The sequence below is a fragment of the Rosa chinensis genome, chromosome 5, assembly GCF_002994745.2.
Source record: "Rosa chinensis cultivar Old Blush chromosome 5, RchiOBHm-V2, whole genome shotgun sequence".
Classification (NCBI taxonomy): domain Eukaryota; kingdom Viridiplantae; phylum Streptophyta; class Magnoliopsida; order Rosales; family Rosaceae; genus Rosa; species Rosa chinensis.
The window spans coordinates 52,971,000-52,997,625 of NC_037092.1; the positions used below are offsets into that span (position 1 = coordinate 52,971,000).

General features: G+C 38.5%; 1 protein-coding gene and 1 long non-coding RNA gene across 10 annotated transcripts; both read right to left on the reverse strand.

Annotated features, from left to right (window-relative positions):
* Positions 1-4,910: 4,910 nt before the first annotated feature.
* On the reverse strand, positions 4,911-7,811 carry LOC121049524. Of its 3 annotated transcripts, none has more exons than XR_005800626.1 (4): positions 7,503-7,811; positions 7,279-7,380; positions 5,956-6,615; positions 4,911-5,559 (listed from the first exon to the last, which is right to left on the reverse strand). It is a non-coding gene; the product is annotated as an uncharacterized LOC121049524 (long non-coding RNA). The 3 variants fall into 3 exon arrangements; XR_005800627.1 differs by lacking the exon at positions 4,911-5,559 and having other exon boundaries at positions 5,866-6,444; positions 6,534-6,615; XR_005800625.1 differs by lacking the exon at positions 4,911-5,559 and having other exon boundaries at positions 5,866-6,615.
* A 13,679-nt stretch (positions 7,812-21,490) lies between these two features.
* LOC112166743 (sterol 3-beta-glucosyltransferase UGT80A2) lies at positions 21,491-26,374 on the reverse strand. Of its 7 annotated transcripts, none has more exons than XM_040507202.1 (7): positions 26,110-26,374; positions 25,771-25,933; positions 24,676-24,780; positions 23,620-23,790; positions 22,857-22,920; positions 22,451-22,508; positions 21,491-21,647 (listed from the first exon to the last, which is right to left on the reverse strand). In XM_040507202.1, the coding sequence occupies exons 4-7, from the start codon at positions 23,786-23,788 to the stop codon at positions 21,546-21,548; spliced, it is 393 nt and encodes a 130-aa protein (XP_040363136.1). In that variant the 5' UTR covers positions 23,789-23,790; positions 24,676-24,780; positions 25,771-25,933; positions 26,110-26,374; the 3' UTR covers positions 21,491-21,545. The 7 variants fall into 7 exon arrangements, 5 of the variants coding, with proteins under 5 accessions (XP_040363136.1, XP_040363135.1, XP_040363134.1 ...); XM_040507201.1 differs by having other exon boundaries at positions 25,771-25,937; XM_040507200.1 differs by lacking the exon at positions 26,110-26,374 and having other exon boundaries at positions 25,771-26,103.
* Positions 26,375-26,626: the final 252 nt, after the last annotated feature.

The following is a 26,626-nucleotide window of genomic DNA, read 5'->3' on the forward strand; positions in this document are numbered from 1 at the left end:
GCCCTAGAACTCTCAGGACAACCAGTGTGAGCCCCGGAAGAGTGTGTCGAGCTTTGTGGAGATCGTTCGAGAAATTATTTAACGATCTTGATTGTTATCCACGCGCTCGAGAGAATTTTCAGAAATTTTCTTAAAGTGAAATCTTCAATTTAGAAGTTGGATAATGAAGTGCACGTCACGACGAGTTCGTGGAAATTTTCGGAGAATTTTTCGGTGACCTGAGCTTTTTAATTATTTTCCGAAGTTGAGGAATTTTAGTAAATTAAATTAAGAAATTAGGAAAACAGATGGCGTGATCCTAGCCATCCACCGACTCCACCTCTTGATCCTAGCCGTTCATCCTTAATTGGGTCAGTCTATTTATCTATGTGTGTTCTGTTGGGAGATCCAAATGGATCGAGAGAGAAGAGAGAATCAGAGTTCTCTCTCTGACCAGAAACGAAACCCAGAAACCGGCAACAGGGTCCGACCGGCGCTACTTCGTCCGACCACCGATCGACGACGGACGACCACCATCTTCTTCACCTCTTCGTCGCCTATAGCCTGATGCTCTTGGATCGTCCATGCACCTGACAAGAACGAAGAGCAGACGGTGAAGGTCCAAGCTTTCGCCGGCGATTTCTGCAAGTTTCCGGCCACCATTCAAGGCGCATTCGGTATGGAAATTCATCCCTTCGTCATAATATACACGATTTGATACTTAGTTTTCGGATTGGAGTAAGTTCTGATGAATTGGGTTTTTGGATTCCTCTCAGTTCCGGCTCTGCTCTTCAACGCAGGCGACTTCTCTGGCCTCTCTTGGTTCGCTCTTCATTTCGTCTCCACCTGTTGATGCTTGTCGTTCTAAACTGAAGCTAAATTCCAAAGAACTGCTAGCTGGTGTTGGATTCCCAGTTCGTCATCATCCCTGTTCAATCGAGCTTGCTCGAAGTAGCTTTTGAAGGTATATTTCAACTCTCGAACCAAGTTTTGATCTTGGTATGATACTTGAAGGTTAGATGAACTGAATGGGTCGTTTGGCTGAGATTGTATTATGCTTGTTCTAAGTTTGGTTGCTCAAGGTTGGGTTTGAAAATGAGTGGATAACCTGTTGTTGTGGCCTTGAAATGGATAGTTGGTTGTTTGAATGTGTATAAGCTCGATTGCATGTGCAGAATGGGTTGTGTGTCGATGTGAATGGATTATGACTATCATGTTTGATTGTGGTTGTTGTTATTTAGGTGATAACAGTTTAGAATTTATGAATTGGTTGTGAAATATTTGGAATTGGTTAAGTGGGTGTTAATAGTAGTTTTGGGCATACCTTGAACGAAAATGGAAAAAGGAAGTAAACTACGGTTCTGGGTGTCCTTAGCCATTTAGGATACACTTTGTGTGAAGCTAGATTTATGTTAGGTGTCCATAGTAATTCGATGGAATTGCTATGTGATGAGATCGTTAAATAAAGTTAAATCCCTTCGTGGGTGAAATTGGGAAATGAATATAACTTCCGTTGGTTCGAGTATCTTGTAAATTGAAGTAAATGTTCGATATTGTAAGTTAATTATCGAACTAGCATTGATTGGTCAATGTTGGTCAACCTAAAAAGTGCAGGTCAACATAGTCAAACGGTCAACTCCTGGGCAAACCAGGAAAAGTTGGTTTGGACGGTATATAAATCATTGAGATTTCGTTTAACTGTCCAAAAGTTATTAACTATCGAAATGTTGAAATCTAGGACTCCAGTTACCCGAGGAACAGAAGGTTCGCAACTCTCGGAGTACGTGAGAGAAAGCATCGGAATCCAGGTAGGGATTCAGGACTCTCCTCGGTTAGTTGTTTTCTTATATCTTGTGTTAAAATGCTGCATGATGGGTGGTACGGTTTGGTTATGTTAAAATGCAATGCATACTAACCAAATTGTGAGAGATGTGATGGCTTGAGAGCGAAAGGGGCACTGACTTCCTTGGGTTTGATCCCCTAAACCTCCGGAGGGTTAGCTATACCGGTCGTCCGAGTATCTGCAATCACGGACTCGGTACGTGTGTGTAGCTAGGTAGTGGACGTTCTCCCTACGCTTACCTGGTGATAAATTAAATTGAGGTAAGGTCGTGTAATGGGTCTATGGGACTGGCCATCAGGTAACACTTGGATTTGGCGCCGTGTTTATTCAAGCATCATGCATCGGTTTTCACGTTGAAAAACATTAAAGTTGTCATTCATTTTAAATACTTGGTTTAAGCCTATTTTCATACTGGAGCTCCAAAATTTATTTATTGGTTTCAAGCCTAGTCGGGTTAGAGTTCCTGTTGAGCAGCGAGGACGAAAGCTCACCCCTACAATAGTATGAATGCAGGTACTGTACACTGGTGACGGGACATTAGCGGACGGAGCTGGGTGTGCATAACAAGTTCGCTAAACCCTTGTCTGGAGTTGTGCTAAATCTTATTGCTCAAACTTCGTGCTTCGGAGCTTGTTGTTATCTAGCCTCGGGTTAAACTCAGTTGGATTCTCTTTCATTGAAATTCGTACCCCGTGTGCGCCTTTATCCAAGTTCTGAACAAACAAAATAGTTGCTAGCAATTCAAGTTTTCACCTCAAAAACATTTGTAGCTTCCGCTGTGTTTTACAAAAAGTTTTTCAAACAAAATGCCTAGCGGTTCTCTAGGATATAAATCGAGTGTTCGATTTATGTTTTAGAGATTCGCGGCACTGTGACGTGCTTAAGCTGGTGAGGTGCAGCTTGGGGCGTTACAACCAGCACGACCCATGGAAACTTCCTAAGGTATGGTTTGTAGCAGTGCAATGTCTAGCGGTTTGGAGCAGTTAGTTCCTGCAGGGGCAGACGGACGCAACGAGTCAATAAAAACCCTATCCGCCATGTTGAGCGACTCGTCAGACCCAGAATCCTCACCGCTTGAAATCTCTATGACGCTAGCCATCCCAAAACCCTAAAACTCAAACCAGTCAGTTGGAATAGGATCTAGCCTAGCCCTTTATCAGTTACATCCAGAAGCATCAAGAATACTTGGCCAGAAAACACCAAAACAAGAACAGAGTACCCATATACTCAAAAACCCAGATTCGACCATCCAGCAAACCCCTAGACCCCAACCCTCTACCACACACCAAAACCCATCCCCGAAACTTGCTTTACACCCTCAGAGCACACCGGAGAGGAACACAGTACCCCAAATCGGAAAAAAAAAAAAAAAAAAAAAAAAAAAAAAAAAAAAAACAACAACAACAACCCAGAAATCGACAAAAACAAACAAAGAAATCTAGTAAAATAGGGATGAGATGCAGAATACCAACCTCAAAGTTGAGAACTAGAGTGCGACCGAAAACACTTCTCTTTATGACAGAAGATATGAATGCTTCCAAAAAACTGGATACCTTCATGGAATCTCAGCAATACTCTTCTCAGAAGGCAGAGCGAAGCTTGAAGACGACGACACAAGGTAAAAAGTACGAAGTGCCAAAACACAAGGTTTCCCTCTCTTTTATGTCAACTTCAAACTAATCTAGGCTGTCCGCTGAAAAATGACATCACACCACAACCGTACACGTGCCTCACAAGCGCACTTACTCTCTGAATTAACCGAGGCGACGCCTCAGTTACAAAATCAATAATTATCCACATTAATGACGAGGCGACGGGCATGCTGAAGAGACGTTGTCACACACTCTAACCTAATACATATAGGCCACGTGTCAAACCCCATCGCACAAAGCATCTGTCCAAAGTAACCATCGAGACGGAAAATCGCAAATCATCGAAGCACTCAGCGAGATAGTCTCCGCTAAGCATAACTCCGTTAGCAGAACTTGTCCCTCCATCTTGCAAGCAAGATAGTCTGCGCTAAGTGTAACTCCGCTAGCAAAACTTCTCCCTCCATCATACAAGCGAGTCTCCGATAAAGACAAAATCGCTAGCAAGACTTCTCCCTCAACACCTGGGAAGACAGTCACCGCTGACTGCAACGCCAAGCACCTGGTTACCCCCAGCCAGGTCATCGCGACATTGCCAGCCACTTATCATCAGCAGAAGGACTTCCGCCAGAGGCGATTCCCGAGGCAACGCCTCACTTTGACAATGACCATAACATGGCATTGTAGTCAAAACATGGTCCTCCGGGACAGGTAGGGGGATGAGTCAACAGTCTCCGACGGCCCTGACCAGGCACGTTGACCCCCACCACTTGGGTATCAAATATTGGGTTCGCCACCCAACACCCTCTACTCAGCGCAGCTCCCCTTAACAAACAATACACCGGCCAAACGAAGGTTTAACTTAGCCGGGGAGTGGGGGACTCCCTAGGGGGCCTAGCAGAGGCCCACCCGAAAAGGTATAAAGCGTTTGCTCAGTAAGTCCATGGTTGACATGCTTTTGCAAAGACTGGCGGAAGCAACACTTCGAACCGCTAGGTAACTCCCCAACCAAGATTGCCCTCCTTGACTGGGGACTTGGGGGACTTCTACTTACATAGGCATTCACAAGAATAATTAGCTATAATGAGCCACGCCACGATCATGCTACCGCTAGCGGTACCAACTCCCTCCAAAGGAGTGGCCCATGGGAACATAGCCAAGCAGGCTACCACTTGAGCCCCGACTTGCCCCCAGATCACCGCTGACGCACCGCCACGCGCCGTGCCAAGACAGCATCAGAAGCTCCAAGAGTTAGGGACTGAAGCATATCAGTCCCACATCGAAAACATGTAGAATACCAGCCCCTTCTTCACCTATAAAAGTTCTCTCCTCTCTCCTCTTTAATTATGCATTTAATACTTACCTACTGTTACTTTGTCAACACAAATACATTGACTAACTTAGGCATCGGAGAAGAGAAGACCGCCCAGCGCGGTCTCCCTCTGACGCCCTTTGTATTTCACTTGACAGGTAGCGGGAGCTCTAAAGAATATCATTGATAGCGGTCCGCCCATTGAACCAGCGTTAGTAAAGGTTTAGCTACCACTGAACTTTAAACATTAACATTGACATTATTATCTATTATCCTACTACTCATAAAGTGTAGGAAGATCTTCGTGAGCGATTCTCACAAGGCAATCACCTCGTATCTTTGAGATTCAGCGAGATATCGCTTCTCTTCGGCAAGAACAACTATCAGTCTCTACCTACTACCCAAGATTGAAGAGTTTATGGGATGAATTGGCCACATACTTAGATGTAGCACATGGAGCACAAACAGATCAACAACACTGATGCAATTCTTAATGGGTTTAAATGAGACTTACAGTGCAACTCAAAGTAAATCCTCTTGATAAATCCCCTTCCAACTGTCCACCAAGCATACGTTGCAGTCTCTTAAGTAGAGAAACAACTACTTCTCACTGATTCATATAATTCAGCCGAATCTAGCTCTAGTGCAGCAGCCATGGCAGTAAGGAACAACAACATGTTCAATTTGAATTCAACTAAAGGAGGAAGATTTGAAAGATCCGACCACTCCTTTGCCCAACAAGATGTGTAACGCCCCAATTTGCACCTCACCAAATTAGTAGCGTCACAGTGCCGCGTATCCATAGGGATGCAAGCTAAGATTTCTCAACTCATTCCCTACAGAAATGCAAGGCTTTAAAATTACTGAAAACATGTAAAATTGTTAGAGATAGCAGAAGACGTTAAAGCTGAATGTGAGGTGAAATCTACTAATTGTTTGTAATCAAACAAAAATAAATTTTAACAATTCATAAGGGTACTTTACCCAAACCATAACCTGAATCTCAAGAAATAGTATGTACACAGAATATCATATTGAAACAAAAGAAAGTTAAGAACTATAAACAGAAGTTTGAGACCTAAAAGACTTGGTTCTTGACTTCGAAGAATGAATATATCAACGAAAGAATAATAAACTTGGCCAAAGAATAATATTCTACAAGTAACATTCACCTCATTGAATGAAAACTTAAGGGCACAAACAGAGGTGAACAAATATAACTACAACCATACCAACAGGTCTGGAATTTAAAAGAACATAACACCCAGCTCAGTCCCGAATCATCCTCGTACTTCGTGTACAGTACCTACAAGAGAAACTAAAGTAAAGGTGAGCTTTCGTCCTCGCTGCTCAGTACATCAACCCTAGCTAGGTTTGAAATTATGTAAATCCAAATAGTAGTGGGCCGGTCGGTTGAGTAAAAACATTTCAAAATCATTAAAAGATTTCGAAATGTAAAATTATATGCAAAAGCATAAGTACCCGGGTATAAACCAAACCTGATGACCGGTCTATATAATAGCCAACTACATCCTCACCGAAGAATTAAATCTTCAACAACTGATGAGGAGGAGCAAGAGTGTCCATTTATGCCATACCACCTAGAACTAGTGTCACACCTCAAAGGATGTCAGACACTATCCTGTCCATACAGCCCCTCCAGAGGTTTAGGGGATCGAAACCCAAGGAAGTCGCTATGCCCGGCTCACTCTCAAGTCATCCTCATAAACTCAAGCAAGAAAATTTTATAAAACAATTGCAGACAATAAAAGAATTCAGAAAAACTGCTAACTAGGGTGAGCCTCCCTACCTGGAGTCCAAAGCTAAGCGATGTTGGGTGAATAATCAATGCAATGCCATCGTCACTGATCTTCTTTGAGTGATAGGAGGCCCTAATCCAGAAATAAGCAAGTGTCACTAACTATATGGAAGTGAAAGATGACAAAACTGGATTATTTTGGAACTGGAAAATCTGATGGTTTAGACATAGTAAACATTGACCAATCAAGCTAAAAACTTCCAGAAATAAAGTTCAAGGTGTACTGAATACATCCCAAAAAGAATCAAGTAAAAAGGATGAAAATTGAAAGAGTTATGCTCAAAACATTTCAGCTGGTCAGAAATTGAACGAAATTGAATTGGTTTCCAGATTCCTTAATGAGACTGAAAATAACAAGCTTTGGATATTTAGCTTTTAATAACATCACTGAGCTAAAGTGAAGGATTCACAATACTTGCCAATCATTTAACCAGAGACAAAAACATAATGAAAACACAATCAATTTTGATGCGTTCAGAGAGAGCAAATGGAGTCTCTTTCAAATTGATATGCATATGAATAGGCTTTAATATGCAAGGAATTCAATCCAAAAAAAAAGGATTCTGTAAGAGGTTAATATAAAACTCAGGGAGTTTGATCAAGTGAACCCAAATTTCAAATACAAGCTAAGCAATACGAGAGCATGTTATATGAATATAGATACAAAACCAGAAACCAACCAATCACATTATTAACAACATTAAGAACAAAGTTGAGAGAAAAATAAGACACTCACCACTGAATCAAACGTATGGGTGAGTTCCCTCATGAAATTCGACAGGAAAAGATGGAGACAAGATGAATTTGGCCAAGCCCAGTCTTATATCAAGGAATGCCACTTCCGATTTGAACATGCAAGGTAAAATAAGAGGACCTCATTAAGTAGGATACTCAATAAAGTATATTGAGTTCTAAAATTGGTAGGAAGAGATGGAAATATAAAATGAACAGTGATATTACCTCTTAATGGAATTAATTCCAAAGGAATTTGAGGAATCCTGATAGGAAAGAGGATAAAGAAAAGCTGAAACTCGAAATCTTCTGATTTCTGACGAACTTCTACTCAGATCGATGTACAGACTTCATTACAGATCTGATCGTACTAATTTTTGGATATGTTATAGAAGAGATGATGATGAAAAACTTTGATGAAGAACGTTTTTCGATCAGAGGCTTGGATTTAGGTGCATTAAGGCATGAAAATTGATTGACGTAAACAGGGCTAAGAGAAGCTTCAGGAGGAGAAGAAGGGGGAGATTTTGTTTTCTGGCAGAAAAAGGTTAAGCTTGTTTCTTAAAGAACTACTTTTGAGAATTGGGCTTTATAAGGTTAGTCTCGATGGAGTTCTCTAAAAGAGGTTAATGGTATGGGATGATAATAAAAACTTAAGAAAATATGTTAGGAATATAAATTGTAGAAAAGAGATAATTATTTAAAAGTAATATAGAAGTTGAACAAATTTTGCAAATAATAATTTTGCAAGAATTGTCATAAGAGATATGTTGAAGATTAGGAAACATCCAAAAACGTATCCGTTGAAACTCAAAAGAGACACTTGAAATTTCCGGGTCTCACAAGATGTCCGTCCAAATGTTTGCCCTTTTGGCAATGAACAGTGTCACAGTGCAGGTAGAGGCAGGCCTCAGTGTTCCTATTGTGAAGATCCAGGTCATTGGGTCCAAACATGCTATCAATTAATTGGGTATCCACCAGGCCATCCTAAGGCAAAGCAGAATTCTAGCCCAAATTCGAACGATTCTAGAGGGGTTCCTTCGGCTCATCAAATTTCTGAGGGATTGGACAATGATGAAGGGAGACCTGCAGTTACATTATCTGAAGCCCAAATCAAGCAGTTCTTATTACTTCTTAACAAGTATAATGAAAGATCTAGCTCTAAAGAAAATGCGGTAACAAAACTAGGTTTGTCCAAATTCGCTTCCCGTAATTGGATTATTGACAGCAGGGTGATGGATCATATTACTTCATCATCTCAATTATTGCATAAAACTAAAAATTGCTCATTACCATCCATATTGTTGCCTAGTGGAGAAAAAGTGAATGTTGCTGCGAAAGGATCCTTGCCTCTGAATACAATTTATTATCTGCATGATGTCTTATCTGTACCTAGATTCAAAGTTGATTTATTGTCAATTAGTCATCTAACAAGAGATCTAAATTGTTCAGTGACATTTTTCCCTTATTGGTGTATTTTGTAGGATCTAGCTACAAGGAAGATGATTGGTTTGGGTAAACAACATAACGAGCTATACTATCTGGTGGTACTAGCGTCGGAGAAATCTATATCCAATCATTCCTCATCAAACCAACCAACATGTAACCTTACCATTTTTTCCACCGACCTCTGGCATAATCGCTTGGGCCATGCATGACCCTCATGTTTAAATTTCATTGCTAGGAATTTTTAAAATTGTTCCATTCAGTCTAATAAAGCTTGCCATGTATGTCCTTTGGCTAAGCAGAGTCGTTTACCATTCAATCCTAGCAATATTTCATCTATAAGACCTTTTGAGATCATTCATTGTGATATTTGGGGTCGTTATCGACACCCTTCTCTTTCTTGTACACGTTATTTTCTAACTATTGTTGATGACTATACACGCTTCACTTGGATATTTTTGATGCGTCACAAAGATGAAGCACAACCACTTTTACAGCACTTCTTTAGCAATATTCTCACTCAATTTGAATCTCGCATTAAAACTTTTCGAAGTGACAATGGTAGTGAATTCCTCTCGCTTCGTTCTTTTTTTCAAGATAATGGTGTCTGTTTTCAACATTCTTGCGTTTACACGCCCCAACAAAATGGGGTTGTGGAATGCAAACATCGTCATATCCTCCAAGTGGCTCGTGATTTAAAGTTTCAAGCTCATCTCCCTACCCAATTCTAGGGGGAGTGTGATATTACTACTGTCCACATCATTAATCGATTACCTTCTCTAATATTCTCTTTCAAAACTCCGTTAAACTTATTTATTTGAAACCGCCTTCTTTTTCTCATCTCCGAGTGTTTAGATGTTTAGCCTATGCCACTAATGTACACCCTTCTCACAAATTTGATCATACCCTCCATCTTCATCGGTTACCCCGTCGGTCAAAAAACCTTCAAGTTATTTTTTTTATTGACTAAAAAGGTTTTCACTAGTCGGGATGTCAAATTTCATGAACACATCTTTCCTTATGCTTCTATCCAGCCCAGCTCCACTATTTCTCTGTTGGCCCACAAATATGGCCCAATTCCCTTGCTACCTTATCACACGTCCTCTCTCTTTGACTCTGCTTTTGACGATCGTCCAAAGCTAGCCTTCATCCTCTTCTTCTAATGGAAACCCAGAACCTGATTTGTCGTCATCTTCTCCTCCTCCTTCCACGCCGCCGCCCTCTATTCGCACCTATTCCCACCGCCCTCAAACCCTAACACCATCAGCCACTATCACTTCGCCTTTAGTGCCCGTTGATTCGACGGACTTTGTTTCCCCATCTTTGATGGTGGCACCTTCATCATCATCTCTTCCCCTCCCGCCACCGCCCTTTTACCCAACCGTACCCGAACCAGCTCCTGAACTAGAACCCGTTCCTGTACCCGAACTTGCTCCTGAACCTCCTTTTCGTCGCTCTAGCCACCAGACTGCCCTACCTGCCAAACTCAACGACTATTTCTGTTCCAATGTTTACTCTGACCAATCGACTTCTCTCATGTTAGGTCCAACCAAAGGTACAAGCTACCCACTGGCTAATTATGTTTCCTATCGCAGATATCAGCCTGCCTATCAATCTTTTATTGCTCAAATCAATGTTGTAACAAAACCCAAGATTTATTCGGAGGCTATCACTCTTCCAGAATGGCATGCTGCTATACAATCAGAATTAGAGGCACTACAGGCTAATGGCACTTGGTCCCTCACATTTCTTCCTGCCAGCAAGACCCCCATTGGTTGTCGTTGGGTCTACAAAATCAAGCACAAGTCAGATGGCTCTATCGAGAGGTACAAAACACAATTAGTGGCGAAGGGTTTCACACTATTGGAGGATGTTGATGACACCTTCTCCCCTACTGTCAAGATCATTTCGGTCCGTTGCTTGCTTGCATTGGCTGCTTCTCGTGGTTGGTCACTTCATTAGTTAGACGTCAACAATGCTTTCCTTCACAAAGACCTCGATGAAGAAATTTATATGTCACTGCAGCCAGGGCTTTGGAGACAAGGGGAGGAGCATTTGGTTTGCCGGTTACATAAATCTTTGTGTAGGGGCACTTTTTATCAGGGTTGTACGGTAGTGAAATCACCATGGCCGAACCCAAAATCTTGTCCCCTTTATCTGAGTTAGCGAAGACTAGGTCCAGCAAACTTTGAAGGACACGAGAATCCAAGGAAGCTTGCTGTTGTGTTCTTCCCGATAGCTCCTTGTATATTAACGACAATGAATTGATTGTTTCAAAAGAGGCTTGGCAAGATGCATGCGGCATGGGAGCTAGAAAAGCATGATTTGTAGTGAAGATGAGAGTTTCGCAGCAGCCATGCAAGCTTGGATTCAGATTGTGGTTGATGAGTTTTTGGATTGGAAATGGGTTTTTAGGATGGTGTTGGAGGAAACTGCTTGGTTTTGTTTCTGGGTTTTCCTACATGCTTCTGGGATAAGTATTGGAGAATTGCTTGGGCTTGCTTTGCATGTGGGTTTCTTTGGGGTTGTTTCTGAATGCCCCCCTTGTAGCAGCAAGAATGATGCGCCTAAAAGCAAGCGCACAATTTAACCCTGAAAATATCGTTAGTAGTAAAAGTAAGTAGGGATCGTTCTATTCCGGGGATTGAGGGTACACCTGTCATTGTCAAACAATTAAACAATTAAAATTAAAACAAAGTATAATATTTACAAAAATATAACAAAATATATACATATTTACGAAAAAGGGGGGATTTTTGATTTTTGGTTTTCTAGTTTTAAACTAAGTTAAGAAAATAATTAAAATGCAAAAACATAAAAATATAAATGGGATGCAAGAACAAAGATCAAATTCGAAACTCATGATTAAAATTGATTCAAGTTCATCATTGTTCATCATAGTCATGCAAGAGGAGTTGATCATGTGAAACGTTCAAAAGCAAACAATTTCCCATATTTTACTTTCAATGCTAATTAACCTAAGCGAAAGCACCTAGATTAATCCTATCAAACATGCAATCAAACCCTAGAAAGCTAGTCAATCATGTCATGTTTAACGCATTAAGCACCTAGAAAGGCTATCAACTCAAATGTGCAACTTAGTATGAAAAAGTCCACCTAATTGCAATCTTCTTTGATTAAATTCGGTTTTTGTACAAAACCTTTACTACTTATTGATTCAAGAACACAAAACCAAAAAGTTGATTCATGTTCTTAAATTCGTAGCACCAATTATATCAAAACCCTAAGTGTTTGCAACCACATAAGATTAAAATACAAAAGTTATCTATCATGCAAATTTAATCAAACACTCACACAAAAGCAACCATAAATCGCAATATATGAATCTGAAAATTAACAATTAATCATAAAATTTCAGAAAACAACACTTGTTCAAACATGTGTGTCAACTAGGGCAAAACCAACGAAAATTACAAAGCAAAGGTTACAAGGAGAATCGGATTACACCGTGATGAAGATGAGATGAATGAAGTGATGAATGGTCTCTTGAATTTCGAAAGCAATCTTCAAGGTGGGGGTGGATGGTGTGCACGGCTTGTCTTCTTCTTCCTTGGCCTTGCTTGAACTTCGTGGTTGCCCTAGAGGATGGAGAAGAACACGGCTAAGCTAGAGAGAGTTTTCTGATTTTTTTCTCAAAGTATAAACGTAAAGAATGGAACTTGGAACCCCTTGACGTTGAAAGAAGAGATGAATATATAGGGGACGGCTTCCTTTGTTCTCCAAGCCTTGTAACCCTAGTAATCTCACGGCACAATGATATAACTCCACATAATTTCCTCCAATGCTTGCTTGCCACATAAGCCCTATGAGGTGGTGCAACCAATCACAAAATTCCATTTAATTCCCTAAATAATTCTTGCCGAAATTCCCTTGATAATATTCTGATTTTTCTCTTTTATTTCGGCCAAAACTCTTTAGGGAATATAGGAATGTATCTAGACTTCTTTTGAGCTTTTCTTGGTCTCCACACATATTTTCTTTCCTTAAAACTCTCTAGATAAAATCTTTGCCGAATTCTCTAGGGTTTCTTCTTTATTTTGCACGGCAATTCCTTGATTTCCTCTTGGCTTGGACGGCTAGGTCTTCTAGGGTTTCTTCAAGTAGATTTTCTTTCCATAAAAATAGCCCTAGAAAATCTCCACCGAAATCTTCTTATTATTTTCTGATTTTTGGACGCCTCCTCCTTGTTTCTCTCTTGCAAATTCACGGCAAACATCTTTAAGGGCTAGGGTTTGCGTCACAAACCCTAATGTCATGGGCTTTGATGGGCCATTATCCAATTTGCCGAAAATCCAAAGAGTTCTTGGGCCTCGTTGCTTCATCTTTAAGCCTTCTCATTTTCCAACGCAAAACACATTATTTTTCCATTTCTTTTTCATGGTTGCGTTGGAAACTTGCTAGGGAAGCCTTCCTCCTTTCCGCAGGGTTTCCTGGTTGGACCAGGAAAACTTCTTCTCTTCATTTCTGCTCATTTCTGTGGCTCATTGTTCTTCATCTTTGCTCCCCTTGTAGTTCGCAAGCTCCTCTTTCCATTTATGAGTTCATTTCCACTTTCTAGCTCGGAGGTCCTGAAAATAGAAACTAGTAAGAAAAATAGAAACTTTCCTAAAAATGAAAAATGGCAACTTTCCTAAACTGAAAATGGGAAACTTTCTAAAAATGAAAAATAGAAACTACCGAAAATGGAAACTTACTAAAAATGATAAATAGAAACTACAAAAATAGAAACTTTCTACAAATAGGAACTTTCCCAATCAAAGAATGGAAACTTTCCTAAACAGAGTTTTATTAAGGAAATAACGCAGAAAATGTAGGGAAATGCAGTTAAAACGTCGCATTAAAATGCTCCTATCAAATTCCCCCACACTTAGCTTTTGCTAGTCCCTTAGCAAAATCACACTAAGACACATACTAAGACTCAACGAAAATTAAAGACTTTACAAACAAAGACTCTATTGCCCTTCAACTATTTGTCTCAGCAATCTCTTACTTTCACAACACCAAGATTAGCACTTTACCAAGAATAAATGTTTAGGCATTCGAGAGTTAATTAAAACACATAAGTTACATATACACAAGTAGGACTTGGTTGGAACAATGGTGATGGTTTCTGTTAAGCATGCTTCAAACAAGTATGATTCAAATCCTCACAAGTTATATCCACTCTTTCTTCTCTCAGATCATGGCAATGCTTAAAAGCTTATACACTCAAGTATATGTGAAAGATAGCAAGTATATCACATAATTCAAGAAACGAAAGCACATGTATAATTTTCTTTAAAGATCTCATGAAGGATACCAACTACTTGCACAGATGGACCCAAGCCATATGTTCAACTCTTGTAACTCATCTCCACATCAAGGGCTGTCCCATCTTAAGGATCAAGAAGGTCTTCTCAAAGGTTGTAATGGGGCCAAGGCTCAAGGTTTTAAGAAATGAAGGGTAAGGATTTATAAAAGTGTCCTAAAAACCTAGCAGAGCTCATGTAAATGTAGAGACCTCAAGAAATCCACCAAGGCATTGCAAAAAAAAACGTCACTTTCCCTAGAGGTAACATAAGAGGGGCCTAATGTCTTCATGTTGGGCCCAATCTTCATTGTAAACTTCCCTTAAACTATAGTGATTGGACAAAGGCCAAATTTTTCTGTAGTGGGCCTTCAATTCAAAGCAGACTCCAGAATCACCAAGTATGGGGGACTAAAATCCATATATACTTTTCTTTTTCTTTTTCTTTTTAGCCGTATACACAATTTTTTTTTTTCTTTCCATTTTCTCGGCTTTTTCATATATTTTTCTTTTATGGACAAGTCTACCCCCACACTTGAACTTTCACCTCTTCTCAATTTCCATCCTTAGCACCAAACTCGCGTAGTATGTCTCAAAAGATAGCTCCACTAAGTTCTTAGAACAAAGGGTGAGGTTATAACTATACTAAGCTTCATGGTTAAGGATTTTAGGGTGATGAATGAAAAGGTTTAATGTAGGCTCAAAGGGGCTTATCTAGGGGAGTCCCACGACGGGCACAATTAGGGACACAGGTTTATTTGGCAATGGTGGTAATTCCTAGGGTGCCTCTATCCTTTCCAGAATCAGGGCCATGTATTGACAAACGTCTCAACAAGCACAAGAGCGAATTCTAGCATTCTCTAGTCCATCAAACTTAATCTATGGCAAGCAGTCAATCAAATGAAAGAATAATGAGATCATCAAAACATCGCCAAGAAATTAAGAATATATTTTTCATTTATCACTCCAAGAAAAGGGACATGGCTCAACTATCTCACATGGCTTTTATGAATCAAAACTCATCTTAACATGCTCATATTCTGTACCAAGGTTTCGAAATCCATATCCACTACAAGGCACACATTTTTCATATATCTCAATTAACCAAAGAATACCATGTTTACAAATCATCTTAATCTTGTGATCCTCTTTTAGTCATGATTTCAGAGATATAGAATCATCCTAGACAGTTGAAAGGGCATCCTAAGACTCAAAACAAAAACAAAAGCAACGAAAATTTTTAAATTTTTTGACATTTTTCAATTTTTTTTGTATTTTTCAATATATGACTCAAAATAAAAGACTAAAAATATAAATCCCTTCCCCCACACTTAAATATTGCATTGTCCTCAATGTAATCAATCATAAACATGCAATGAAACAAATAAGCATAGATAGAAGACATTTACGAAAATAAATCCTAAAATAAAAACAAAAGAGAAAAATTGAAAATATTAAAAAGAAATAGGGAAAGAGAAAGCAAATCTGTGTTGGTAGACTCCTTCACAGCTACTTCTGAATTGGGTTGCCTCCCACGCAGCGCTTGAATTTAACGTCTTTCAGCCAGACGGTACCTCCATTAAATAAAGTTAGTGAAATACAAAATAATATAAACAAGTAACTATGCAAAATACAAGTAATTAGCAAGTAAATTGTACAAAAGACACAAGTTAACACAAGTGAGTAAAAAAAAAAAAAAAAAACATGAAAAATATTTACACAAATGTTTTTTTTTTCCCTTAGTGTATCACAACATTTTGTTTTGTTATAAATATTGTCGATATCTAATTAAATTCCAAGCGGTAAATCAAGTGGACGTGCGGCCCAAGTATAGTCGCCAAGACACAAAGTCCCTTTCAAATCCTTTGGGCAACCTTACTGAAATGGCCAGGTGGGGGAGGACGAACACGAGAGGAAAAATCCATTTTGGCATGAGCTACTCCCACATAGTGGTTTAGGCCCATTTGTAAGCACTTCTGGATTCAAAAAACCCGTCATGAACGTTGTCCCCTTCCTAGACACCATTCCACATAGGCTATACTTACTGAGATGAAAAAGGTCATAAGTGTGAAGACAGTTCAACAAGTGTTAATAAAGGCCGCCCTCAACCTTAAGGGACCTGAACTAGGTACCAATAAGGGGTTTAGGCCAATATTAACAAAAGAGACTTCACCTATTCCTCTCAATTTACAACTTACAAATAAAATTCGTGTTCAACAATATAAAAAACAACCTAAGTAATTAATTAACTAATTACCTAACAATTAAGAGAATTACAAACAATTAACAAGAGATTTTTTTTTTTTTTTTCGAACACAATAAATAAACAAAACAAATATTCACATATTTAACAAGTGATTTTTCAATCCCCGGCAACGGCGCCAAAAATTGATGCGCCTGAAAGCAAGCGCACAATTTAACCCTGAAAATATCGTTAGTAGTAAAAGTAAGTAGGGATCGTTCTATTCCGGGGATTGAGGGTACACCTGTCATTGTCAAACAATTAAACAATTAAAATTAAAACAAAGTATAATATTTACAAAAATATAACAAAATATATACATATTTACGAAAAAGGGGGGATTTTTGATTTTTGGTTTTCTAGTTTTAAACTAAGTTAAGAAAATAATTAAAATGCAAAAACATAAAAATATAAATGGGATGCAAGAACAAAGATCAAATTCGAAACTCATGATTAAAATTGATTCAAGTTCATCATTGTTCATCATAGTCATGCAAGAGGAGTTGATCATGTGAAACGTTCAAAAGCAAACAATTTCCCATATTTTACTTTCAATGCTAATTAACCTAAGCGAAAGCACCTAGATTAATCCTATCAAACATGCAATCAAACCCTAGAAAGCTAGTCAATCATGTCATGTTTAACGCATTAAGCACCTAGAAAGGCTATCAACTCAAATGTGCAACTTAGTATGAAAAAGTCCACCTAATTGCAATCTTCTTTGATTAAATTCGGTTTTTGTACAAAACCTTTACTACTTATTGATTCAAGAACACAAAACCAAAAAGTTGATTCATGTTCTTAAATTCGTAGCACCAATTATATCAAAACCCTAAGTGTTTGCAACCACATAAGATTAAAATACAAAAGTTATCTATCATGCAAATTTAATCAAACACTCACACAAAAGCAACCATAAATCGCAATATATGAATCTGAAAATTAACAATTAATCATAAAATTTCAGAAAACAACACTTGTTCAAACATGTGTGTCAACTAGGGCAAAACCAACGAAAATTACAAAGCAAAGGTTACAAGGAGAATCGGATTACACCGTGATGAAGATGAGATGAATGAAGTGATGAATGGTCTCTTGAATTTCGAAAGCAATCTTCAAGGTGGGGGGTGGATGGTGTGCACGGCTTGTCTTCTTCTTCCTTGGCCTTGCTTGAACTTCGTGGTTGCCCTAGAGGATGGAGAAGAACACGGCTAAGCTAGAGAGAGTTTTCTGATTTTTTTCTCAAAGTATAAACGTAAAGAATGGAACTTGGAACCCCTTGACGTTGAAAGAAGAGATGAATATATAGGGGACGGCTTCCTTTGTTCTCCAAGCCTTGTAACCCTAGTAATCTCACGGCACAATGATATAACTCCACATAATTTCCTCCAATGCTTGCTTGCCACATAAGCCCTATGAGGTGGTGCAACCAATCACAAAATTCCATTTAATTCCCTAAATAATTCTTGCCGAAATTCCCTTGATAATATTCTGATTTTTCTCTTTTATTTCGGCCAAAACTCTTTAGGGAATATAGGAATGTATCTAGACTTCTTTTGAGCTTTTCTTGGTCTCCACACATATTTTCTTTCCTTAAAACTCTCTAGATAAAATCTTTGCCGAATTCTCTAGGGTTTCTTCTTTATTTTGCACGGCAATTCCTTGATTTCCTCTTGGCTTGGACGGCTAGGTCTTCTAGGGTTTCTTCAAGTAGATTTTCTTTCCATAAAAATAGCCCTAGAAAATCTCCACCGAAATCTTCTTATTATTTTCTGATTTTTGGACGCCTCCTCCTTGTTTCTCTCTTGCAAATTCACGGCAAACATCTTTAAGGGCTAGGGTTTGCGTCACAAACCCTAATGTCATGGGCTTTGATGGGCCATTATCCAATTTGCCGAAAATCCAAAGAGTTCTTGGGCCTCGTTGCTTCATCTTTAAGCCTTCTCATTTTCCAACGCAAAACACATTATTTTTCCATTTCTTTTTCATGGTTGCGTTGGAAACTTGCTAGGGAAGCCTTCCTCCTTTCCGCAGGGTTTCCTGGTTGGACCAGGAAAACTTCTTCTCTTCATTTCTGCTCATTTCTGTGGCTCATTGTTCTTCATCTTTGCTCCCCTTGTAGTTCGCAAGCTCCTCTTTCCATTTATGAGTTCATTTCCACTTTCTAGCTCGGAGGTCCTGAAAATAGAAACTAGTAAGAAAAATAGAAACTTTCCTAAAAATGAAAAATGGCAACTTTCCTAAACTGAAAATGGGAAACTTTCTAAAAATGAAAAATAGAAACTACCGAAAATGGAAACTTACTAAAAATGATAAATAGAAACTACAAAAATAGAAACTTTCTACAAATAGGAACTTTCCCAATCAAAGAATGGAAACTTTCCTAAACAGAGTTTTATTAAGGAAATAACGCAGAAAATGTAGGGAAATGCAGTTAAAACGTCGCATTAAAATGCTCCTATCAAAGAACTCTGAATTTATAGGAGTTGAGTCATGATGCCTAATTACTCTTGCTGCCTTTGGCGTATGGTTGTGATCATAGATTCATAATCCCTAAGATCTACTGCTAGGATTGTTATCCAGGATTTCTGCCGTGAAATCTGCTACTGGAATTACTGTTGCAGGAATCCCACTGCTTAAATCTACTAGTAAGTTTGCAATCCCAGAATTTCTGCTGTACTACTGGGATTATGTTCCTCTATGGGATTATGATATGTGGTTGGGATCAAGAATCCTATGTTTAGCATTTACTGTTTTGTTTGGTTCTAAAGGATTTGGGCTTGGGCTTTTGGGCTCTCTCTCTTCTTCACTTACCCATGTTAGGATTAGACTACTAGGCTTGAATTTTGGTTCCCAAGTCCAAAATTACTAGTGTCTAAAACTAATGATGGGTTCATACTTTTCCGTAACCTTCCACACCACACCCATTCTTGTAAACCCTAAGTGCATGAATGTGGCATGGGTCCACGTGCGTGGAGTGATGTTTGCGGTTGTAATTCCCTCGAAATATGAATTGGGCTTGTTAGGTGGATTTTTGGGTGTCAACACTTTGTATAGTTTGAAACAGGCTTCACGACAATGGTTTTCTAAATTCTCCTAAGCTATTCGTTCAGCTGGTTTTGTGCAATCTCGAGCTAACTACTCTCTCTTCATCAAAAAGCAAGGCAAGTATTTTACTGCCCTTTTGATATATGTTGACGACATTTTAATTACTGACAATGATCCCATGGGTATAGCTGATATCAAGAAGTTCTTGCATAATAAATTTCGCCTTAAAGACCTTGGTAGCTTGAAATATTTCCTTGGTATTGAGATTTCTGCATCTAGGAAAGGCATTTTTATTTCTCAATGCAAATATGCGTTGGAAATCATTAAGGATGTAGGGTTATTAGGGGCAGCTCCCATCGATACACCCATGGAACGTGGTTTAAAATTGTCTAAAAAGAGTGAGCCACTCAAAGATCCAGGGTGATATAGGCGGTTAGTTGGAAGGTTGATATATCTCACAGTTTCATGGCCGGATATTACGTATTCTGTCCATATATTGAGCAGGTTTATGCACCAACCTCGAAAGGCTCATTGGGAGGCAGCTTTACTGGTTGTGCGTTATCTGAAATCTGCTCCTGGCCAAGGATTATTCTTTTCCTCAACTAGTAATATGCGGCTGCGAGCATTCTGTGACTCGGATTGGGCAGGATGCCTACTTATGAGAAGGTCTACTACAGGGTACACTACACCAATTATGGAATCAGACAGCACATATCAGACGACAGCAAACATTTTAACCGTTGTCTGAAATAATCAGACGACAGCAAGAAATATTATGTCGTCTAAGTTTTCAAATCCAACAACAGTTTTTTCTTGGCTCTTGTGCAAAAACATTTCAGACAATGGTTGATTTTTTTGATGTTGTCTGAATGAGTCAATTCAGACAACAGTTATTATGTGATGTTGTCCAAGGTTCATTATACAATGGTTTATTTTTGTTGTTGTCTGATTATTTTCAGTCACACAACTATTTTATTTTAGGGGCCGCGACCACTTAACCAATTTCAGCATGAACATTGCCCACTTACTCCATCAAGAGTTTTTTAACCCTAATTACCCAATCTAACCTATAGTGACAGTTTTGTCTCCTATTAAACTCTATCCTCTCAGACTCTCTGTCTCACTCTCTATCTCTCTTTGTGCCGCGCCCCACCTCCGGTTTCGCTCTCTCTCTCTCTCTCTCTCTCTCTCTCTCTCTCTCTCTCTCTCTCTCTCTCTCTCTCTCTCTCTCTCTCTCTCTCTCTCTCTCTCTCTCTGTGCCATGGCTGCTCCGGCGGCTTCGGGCCACCACCTCTGGCTTCGCTCTGTCTCTATCTCTCTATCGCAAGCCAATTCTCCGGCACCGGCTGACTGCCCGGGGAGTCGCGAACTGAGATTGGAAAGTGCGGGGACAATACCAGAGGTCTGCGCGGCGAGTCATGAACTGAGATCTTGGTGCCCGGCGCCGGCATGGTGAGAAAGGTAAGAACCTTCAGTGATTGAGATCGGAAAATTCCTCGAAACCCGCGTTGACGTTCTCCGATTCTGTGGCGTCTGCTCTCTCTAGCGCTCCGCATCGTCTACGTTCTCCGATTTCTCAGCGTCTGCTATCTTGTCTGTTGTCTGATTGCTCTTCCAACTTCAGAGATTGGACTATATTTGTTGTGTGATTAAATTTAGGACAACAGAGTTCAATTAGTTCTGTTGAGTGATTAACTTGTTAGACAACAGAGTTCAATTAATTCTGTTGTGTGATTAACTTGTAGGACAATGGAGTTCAATTAATTCTGTTGTCTGAGTGTAAATCAAAAGACACTGATTCGTTAAAAACCGATGTGTGATATGATTGATTACAATGTATTTTTGTCTCATTTTTGACCATGCAGACAACAGGCAGTGATCATTATATCTAATCTATTGTGTGATCATTTGAACATCCAATTCCTGAATTAGATTGTGCATGAACAGTACTCTATCAAATACAAACATTACAAACCATCAAATGATTCATATAACCAATACTTTAAACTTCAAAAGCAAAAAGGGTGCATTTCCCAATCATTGAAACCAACATTTTACACAAGAAGAGCATTCTAGTGCATGCCCATCTACTTGGGACATCAAAAAGCTGATCTACACATATATTGTTCCAAAACATGCCACACATGGTGCATGACAATGTACCAACAGAGAAGCACAAAAAAAATGTTTTCCTTATCTAAAATGTACCAGCAGCAAGTGCGCTACTTCATGACTCGTGCACATATGTGTTGACAACAAACTTCCCCCACTCATTTCGCACTTGATCAATATCCGCTTGGGTGTATTGGCTGCTGCCTCTCCTCTCCCACTGAAATTAGTTTATTAGAAAATCATGTATCTTCAGATTTAAAGTATAACCAAGAATCTGAGCAATGGCAAAAGACACACTATTGCACTCTTTCTCAATATGACATCAAATTATGACTCTCTTTGATATTCAATACAATGACATTAGCTCTTACATTCAGAAGCTAGCTAGAGGAGAGACCTAGTAGACACTGATTATGGAGTCTACTCATAATGGCCAAATTAGGTTACCAACAGGAAAATAGAACATATGAACAGTCGGGCTGATCTTTAACTCATGGAATGATGAAGAACAGAAGATTGACAACTCAATAGATATTAGCAATTGTTAGTCCCTCAGTACCTAGTGCACAGTGCATTGAAGAAAACTATGATGCTATATGAAAACAAAACCTCAAATTTAATCTCTGTATACCATTTATCAGTCAACTTATTGTACCAGTAACCCCATGACCTAATATCATGTCAATTCATATATATAAAGTTTTCAATCTGAATGAAAGAGATTTAAATATGACCTTTAGGTTTGGGAACAAGATGAGGACTCCATATATACCCATAGGGAACGTCAGCAGGAGTACTATAGTATCCACTTAAATATGTGGTATGTCTCAGCTTCAGCATTTTCTTCCTAAACTCATTTATCATGTCTCAAATTCCTAGCCAAATTAATGCATAAACTATTTGATATGATAGCTGGAAAGAAAAGAAAAAATTGTTCAACAGCAAAATAAAGAACTGGCCAACAAAAGCACCAATGCAAATCAAAATCAGTAAGATATTTAAGTTTGATATGAGACTCACTCTATATCCAATATGTTGCTTGACACGGGATAGAGGATGAGGGAATTCACTGGTAGGCCTAAGAAAAGTAAGCATATTATCAAGAAATATAATATACAAATCTGATATGAAGATAGGAAGCTACATACGAACATAGAGTCATGAAAGAATGAGGAAAATTATCCTTTGTTAGGATGAGGCACTTATTTGACTATTTAATCCGAAAACGTCCCCATTGAAAATGAGAAGGGATAAAGAATAAAATTCATAAAATTTTCCAAACTTTAGAAAAGCTATATATATGTGATGAACATTCCCTATACTGGTATCCATTATGTGTCTTTAAGAAACACATAGCACCAAAACAAACAATGGACACAGAAAGTCTAAAGCAATAACAAGATAATAGTTAATTAGAAATACTTACGTCCATGGCATTGTGAAAAATATATGAATCGGTATTTTTAGTGCCTCAGCAACATGAGAGTGCCCTGGACCACGATTTGCAAAGATTAAGAGACCACAAAATAATTTCAAACCACATAAAAATAAAAATAAAAGATCTTTTGGTTATTATTATTTTCCAATAGAACATAAGCATGAGGAAAATATTTTAATACATTAATGCACCGATACATCAAGTAGACTAGGTTCAATACAGAGGTAGACTAGCTCGGTACAAGGGTAGACTAACTCCATGCATGTCTACCCATGTACTGAGCTAGTCTACCTCTGTATTGAACTTAGTCTACTTAATGTATCGATACATTAATGTACTGTAGATGATCCCTAAGCATGAAGCCTTTTAAAGAAGTTCAAGACATTGAGCTAATTAGCCAAGAAGGGAGTTTGGTTCCAAAGGAAAGGTCATAATTTGAAGAGAATAAAAGCACTATAATTTCTGGCAGAGTTTAGTTCATAGATATATGTACAAATTTTGATTTAAATTCCAGTTTGTTACCATTTTTTTCTCTTGATCCACTGTATATTACTCAGATCTCACACAAAAGAAAGTTTTAGTTCATTTCCACGGAACCAATATGTCAAATTGACTTGCAAAATATCAATATGTGAAGAAAAGGTCAATTATTTAAGTGGTTATAGTAACCACAAATACCATTAGCTCTTAGTTTTCTTGAAAACACAAGAAGTAATTAAATAAATAAATAAATAAGATGACGAAATCTAACCATATGCTGGTGGGTTGGCAATTATTGCACCTGCTTTAAACCGGACATTGGAATCAGGATCAGGTTCCTTGCACGCAGGAAGTAAAGAAAATATTTTTTCTTTTATTTGTTGTCGCTGAATAGATACTTCCGAAGGTCCCGATGGCAAGAAACCTTTATTCTTGACCATATCTATAAATATATAATATAAAGCTATTATTAAAGCTTACATTTATGGACAAACCAAAAACAAGTGTTTGGAGCCAAACAAAGAACCTTTCAATATTGATACAGAAGGACAAGCATCAAGCCAATGCAATTTTTTAAGTACAAAAACTTTAAGCATCCAATAAAGAATGGCATATTCCCAAAATCCCAGTAGATTTGTAACATTGAGTTTTATTTATCAAGAATTCATATCATGTGGCTCACTGTAGAATTCAAAATCCCAGGAAAGCCATCATTGGATATTTCATTAACAGATTCATATGTGTGAAGCTTGTGATCCTCAGCAATTTCCAGAATTATGTTAGAGACTACCAAGATAGCACTTGGAATTTGGACGGTGAAGTAGATATCCATTTCAGAGGTGAGCTGTATGGAAGGTGCTTAGTAAAAAAATAACTTCAATGAGAAACTTACAGAAGGTGCAAACTGAGATTCTCCTATACATATTTGGTTCAATCTCACAACCAATTCTAGCATAAACACCCCCATCGCTGATTCTATTGATTGAAGCCTTTTGAGACAGTTAGGTGCACATTTGTGTGTTCTTGAAGGAACATACAGGCAAAAAAGCATGAATCTTCAATTCTAACATATCCAAGTTTATTTCCGGCACCAAAATACATCCAGAATTACTCAATAAAGCAGAACAAGGCGAAAGTTAATACTTTACACGCTATGAATAAGTCTGATAGATCAAACAAGATAGTTAGTAAATACCTTGTCCTTCATTAAAAAGAAAATAAGAACCTATCAATCACCAAAATTACCAGAACAAAAAAAAAAAAAACAAAAGACTCATCATGTAAGCAGGATATCCAAAAAGAAAAAAGTTCAAAAATATTTACTTACATTCGGCAAGAACTTTTGGATCTCCACCTAAAGGAAAGAACTCCAACCCAGCAGTAAGGACAAAATCTTTGAAATTTGCATGAGTTGCTAGCCTAACCCTATTTCCTGCAAAGTTGAGTAACATCCCATCATTTCACAGATAAGGTTCTCAGATATCACGACCAAGAAAGCTCTCTTTATATATTCTCATTCCTGGCCTGTGAACTTCAATTCCATATAAATAAAATTTCTCAAGTACTCATATTTATACAGCCGACATAAAGATGAATTGAAAGTAACTAATAGATCATGTAGTCAATTTCCAAACCAGCCTTTTTTAATAGTGAACACCCAAGATTAACAACTCAGGGGCGTAATAATATCGCCTAAGCAACAGCTAAGTACCAAAAACCATCAGATGGTTTAATAATTGCAATGCACAGGAAGAGAATGAACAAAGATAAGGAGATAAGGTAGAGGGAGAGAGAGAGATTTAGAGGAAATTAGAGAGATGAAAGACAGAGCACTCATGGTAATCAAGCATCAATCATTCAGAAAACAATCGTCCTCCATAATCTTTTTGCGAGAAATCCTATACAACTTTTGTACTTAATTATCCAGTTTAATAAATTCACTTTTTTTTACAAAGAGATAGAATTAAAAAACACATGTTGTCATATCAGTTGGAGGGGCGCATTCATTGTTCTTTAAAGAGGATCCCCCAGAATATTGAAGTTAGATTTTGCTTGCAGGATATTCAATATCATGCAACCGTTTCTACAATAATGTACAGGCACAAACCTAGCAATAATTCAACAAAGCTGAACTTCAAAAACATAAACAATAGCTATTTCCGATTGAACCTGCATGTACAAACCTAGCAATAATTCAACACAGCTGAACTTCAAAACATAAACAGTAGCTATTTCCGATTGAACCTGCATCTCGTTACTCAACCTAATCAACAGTAGCCATCACTAGATCACCAACATATTACCATTGAAGTGAACAATTTCTAAAGAAAGTAGACACAAAATCATACAAAATTTAACTGAGAAAGCCTAAATAACCTGCAATTTCTTTCCGAAAAGAGATGGAGGCATTTGGAATACATACAGAGATTGAGCGACGGGACCTGGCGGGAACTACGGGGGAGAATAGCAACGACAATACTAAGAGGATTTGAATTGCAATTACCAATTGTTGAAAGTAGTGATGCAAAGGCCTTGGAATGGTTGGAGAAGATGGTCTGCTGCAGATTCTCTGCAAATAAGGCAAACTAGCTGGGCATAGAACAAAGTAAGATTCTTTCTATCAATGAAAGCAAATAAGCAAAGCGAGATGAGATTTTGAAGCTACTAAGCTGATGAATAACCAACAAAATGTGGTTATAATTGAGATTAAAAACCAAACAAAACACAGTTTTTCACCAAAACAAACCAAAATTAAATTCACCAAGAATCGCCGAGAAACCCCCAAATCCCCAAATCGAAGAACCCACAAATGGAACCCTAGTTTCAACTCCGGTATTTCGATGTCTAGATTGAAAACCATTTTTCTTCTATCTTTTCCCCAGTACGAAGAACCCATGAATAGATCGAAATCTTAAGCGATTGTACAGATGGGTATAATCTTAATCGATGATTGCAGTGATGGATGAGTACAGTCGAGCCCTAATCGAGATATATTTTGATGACAGATGGTGTTTTGATGAGAGACCCGCCATCAAATTGCTCACTACAGACAGGTTCGTGGCCAGAGCACCATTAATAGAGAGTGACGAAGAGAAAAGAGAAAGAGAGAGATATGCTCAGTGGCTTCAAGTCGGCTGCGCAAGAACAACAAGGTCAGGGCTTCTACATGTTAATTAAACTTAAACCACACAGTTTTGGTTGAGATGGGAATTACCTTCGCGGTGATTTTGCTTAGAATCAAAACTCCGAGCTTCTTCATTTTTGGTTTGCAGGTGAGG

Coding starts and splice junctions, on each gene's coding strand:
- LOC112166743 (XM_040507202.1), bottom strand. CDS start 23,788: ATGGTCAAGAATAAAGGTTTCTTGCCATCGGGACCTTCGGAAGTATCT. Junction 22,921..23,619: donor TGCCAACCCACCAGCATATG/GTTAGATTTCGT, acceptor ATCGTGGTCCAG/GGCACTCTCATGTTGCTGAG. Junction 22,509..22,856: donor TTTTTCACAATGCCATGGAC/GTAAGTATTTCT, acceptor TACTTTTCTTAG/GCCTACCAGTGAATTCCCTC.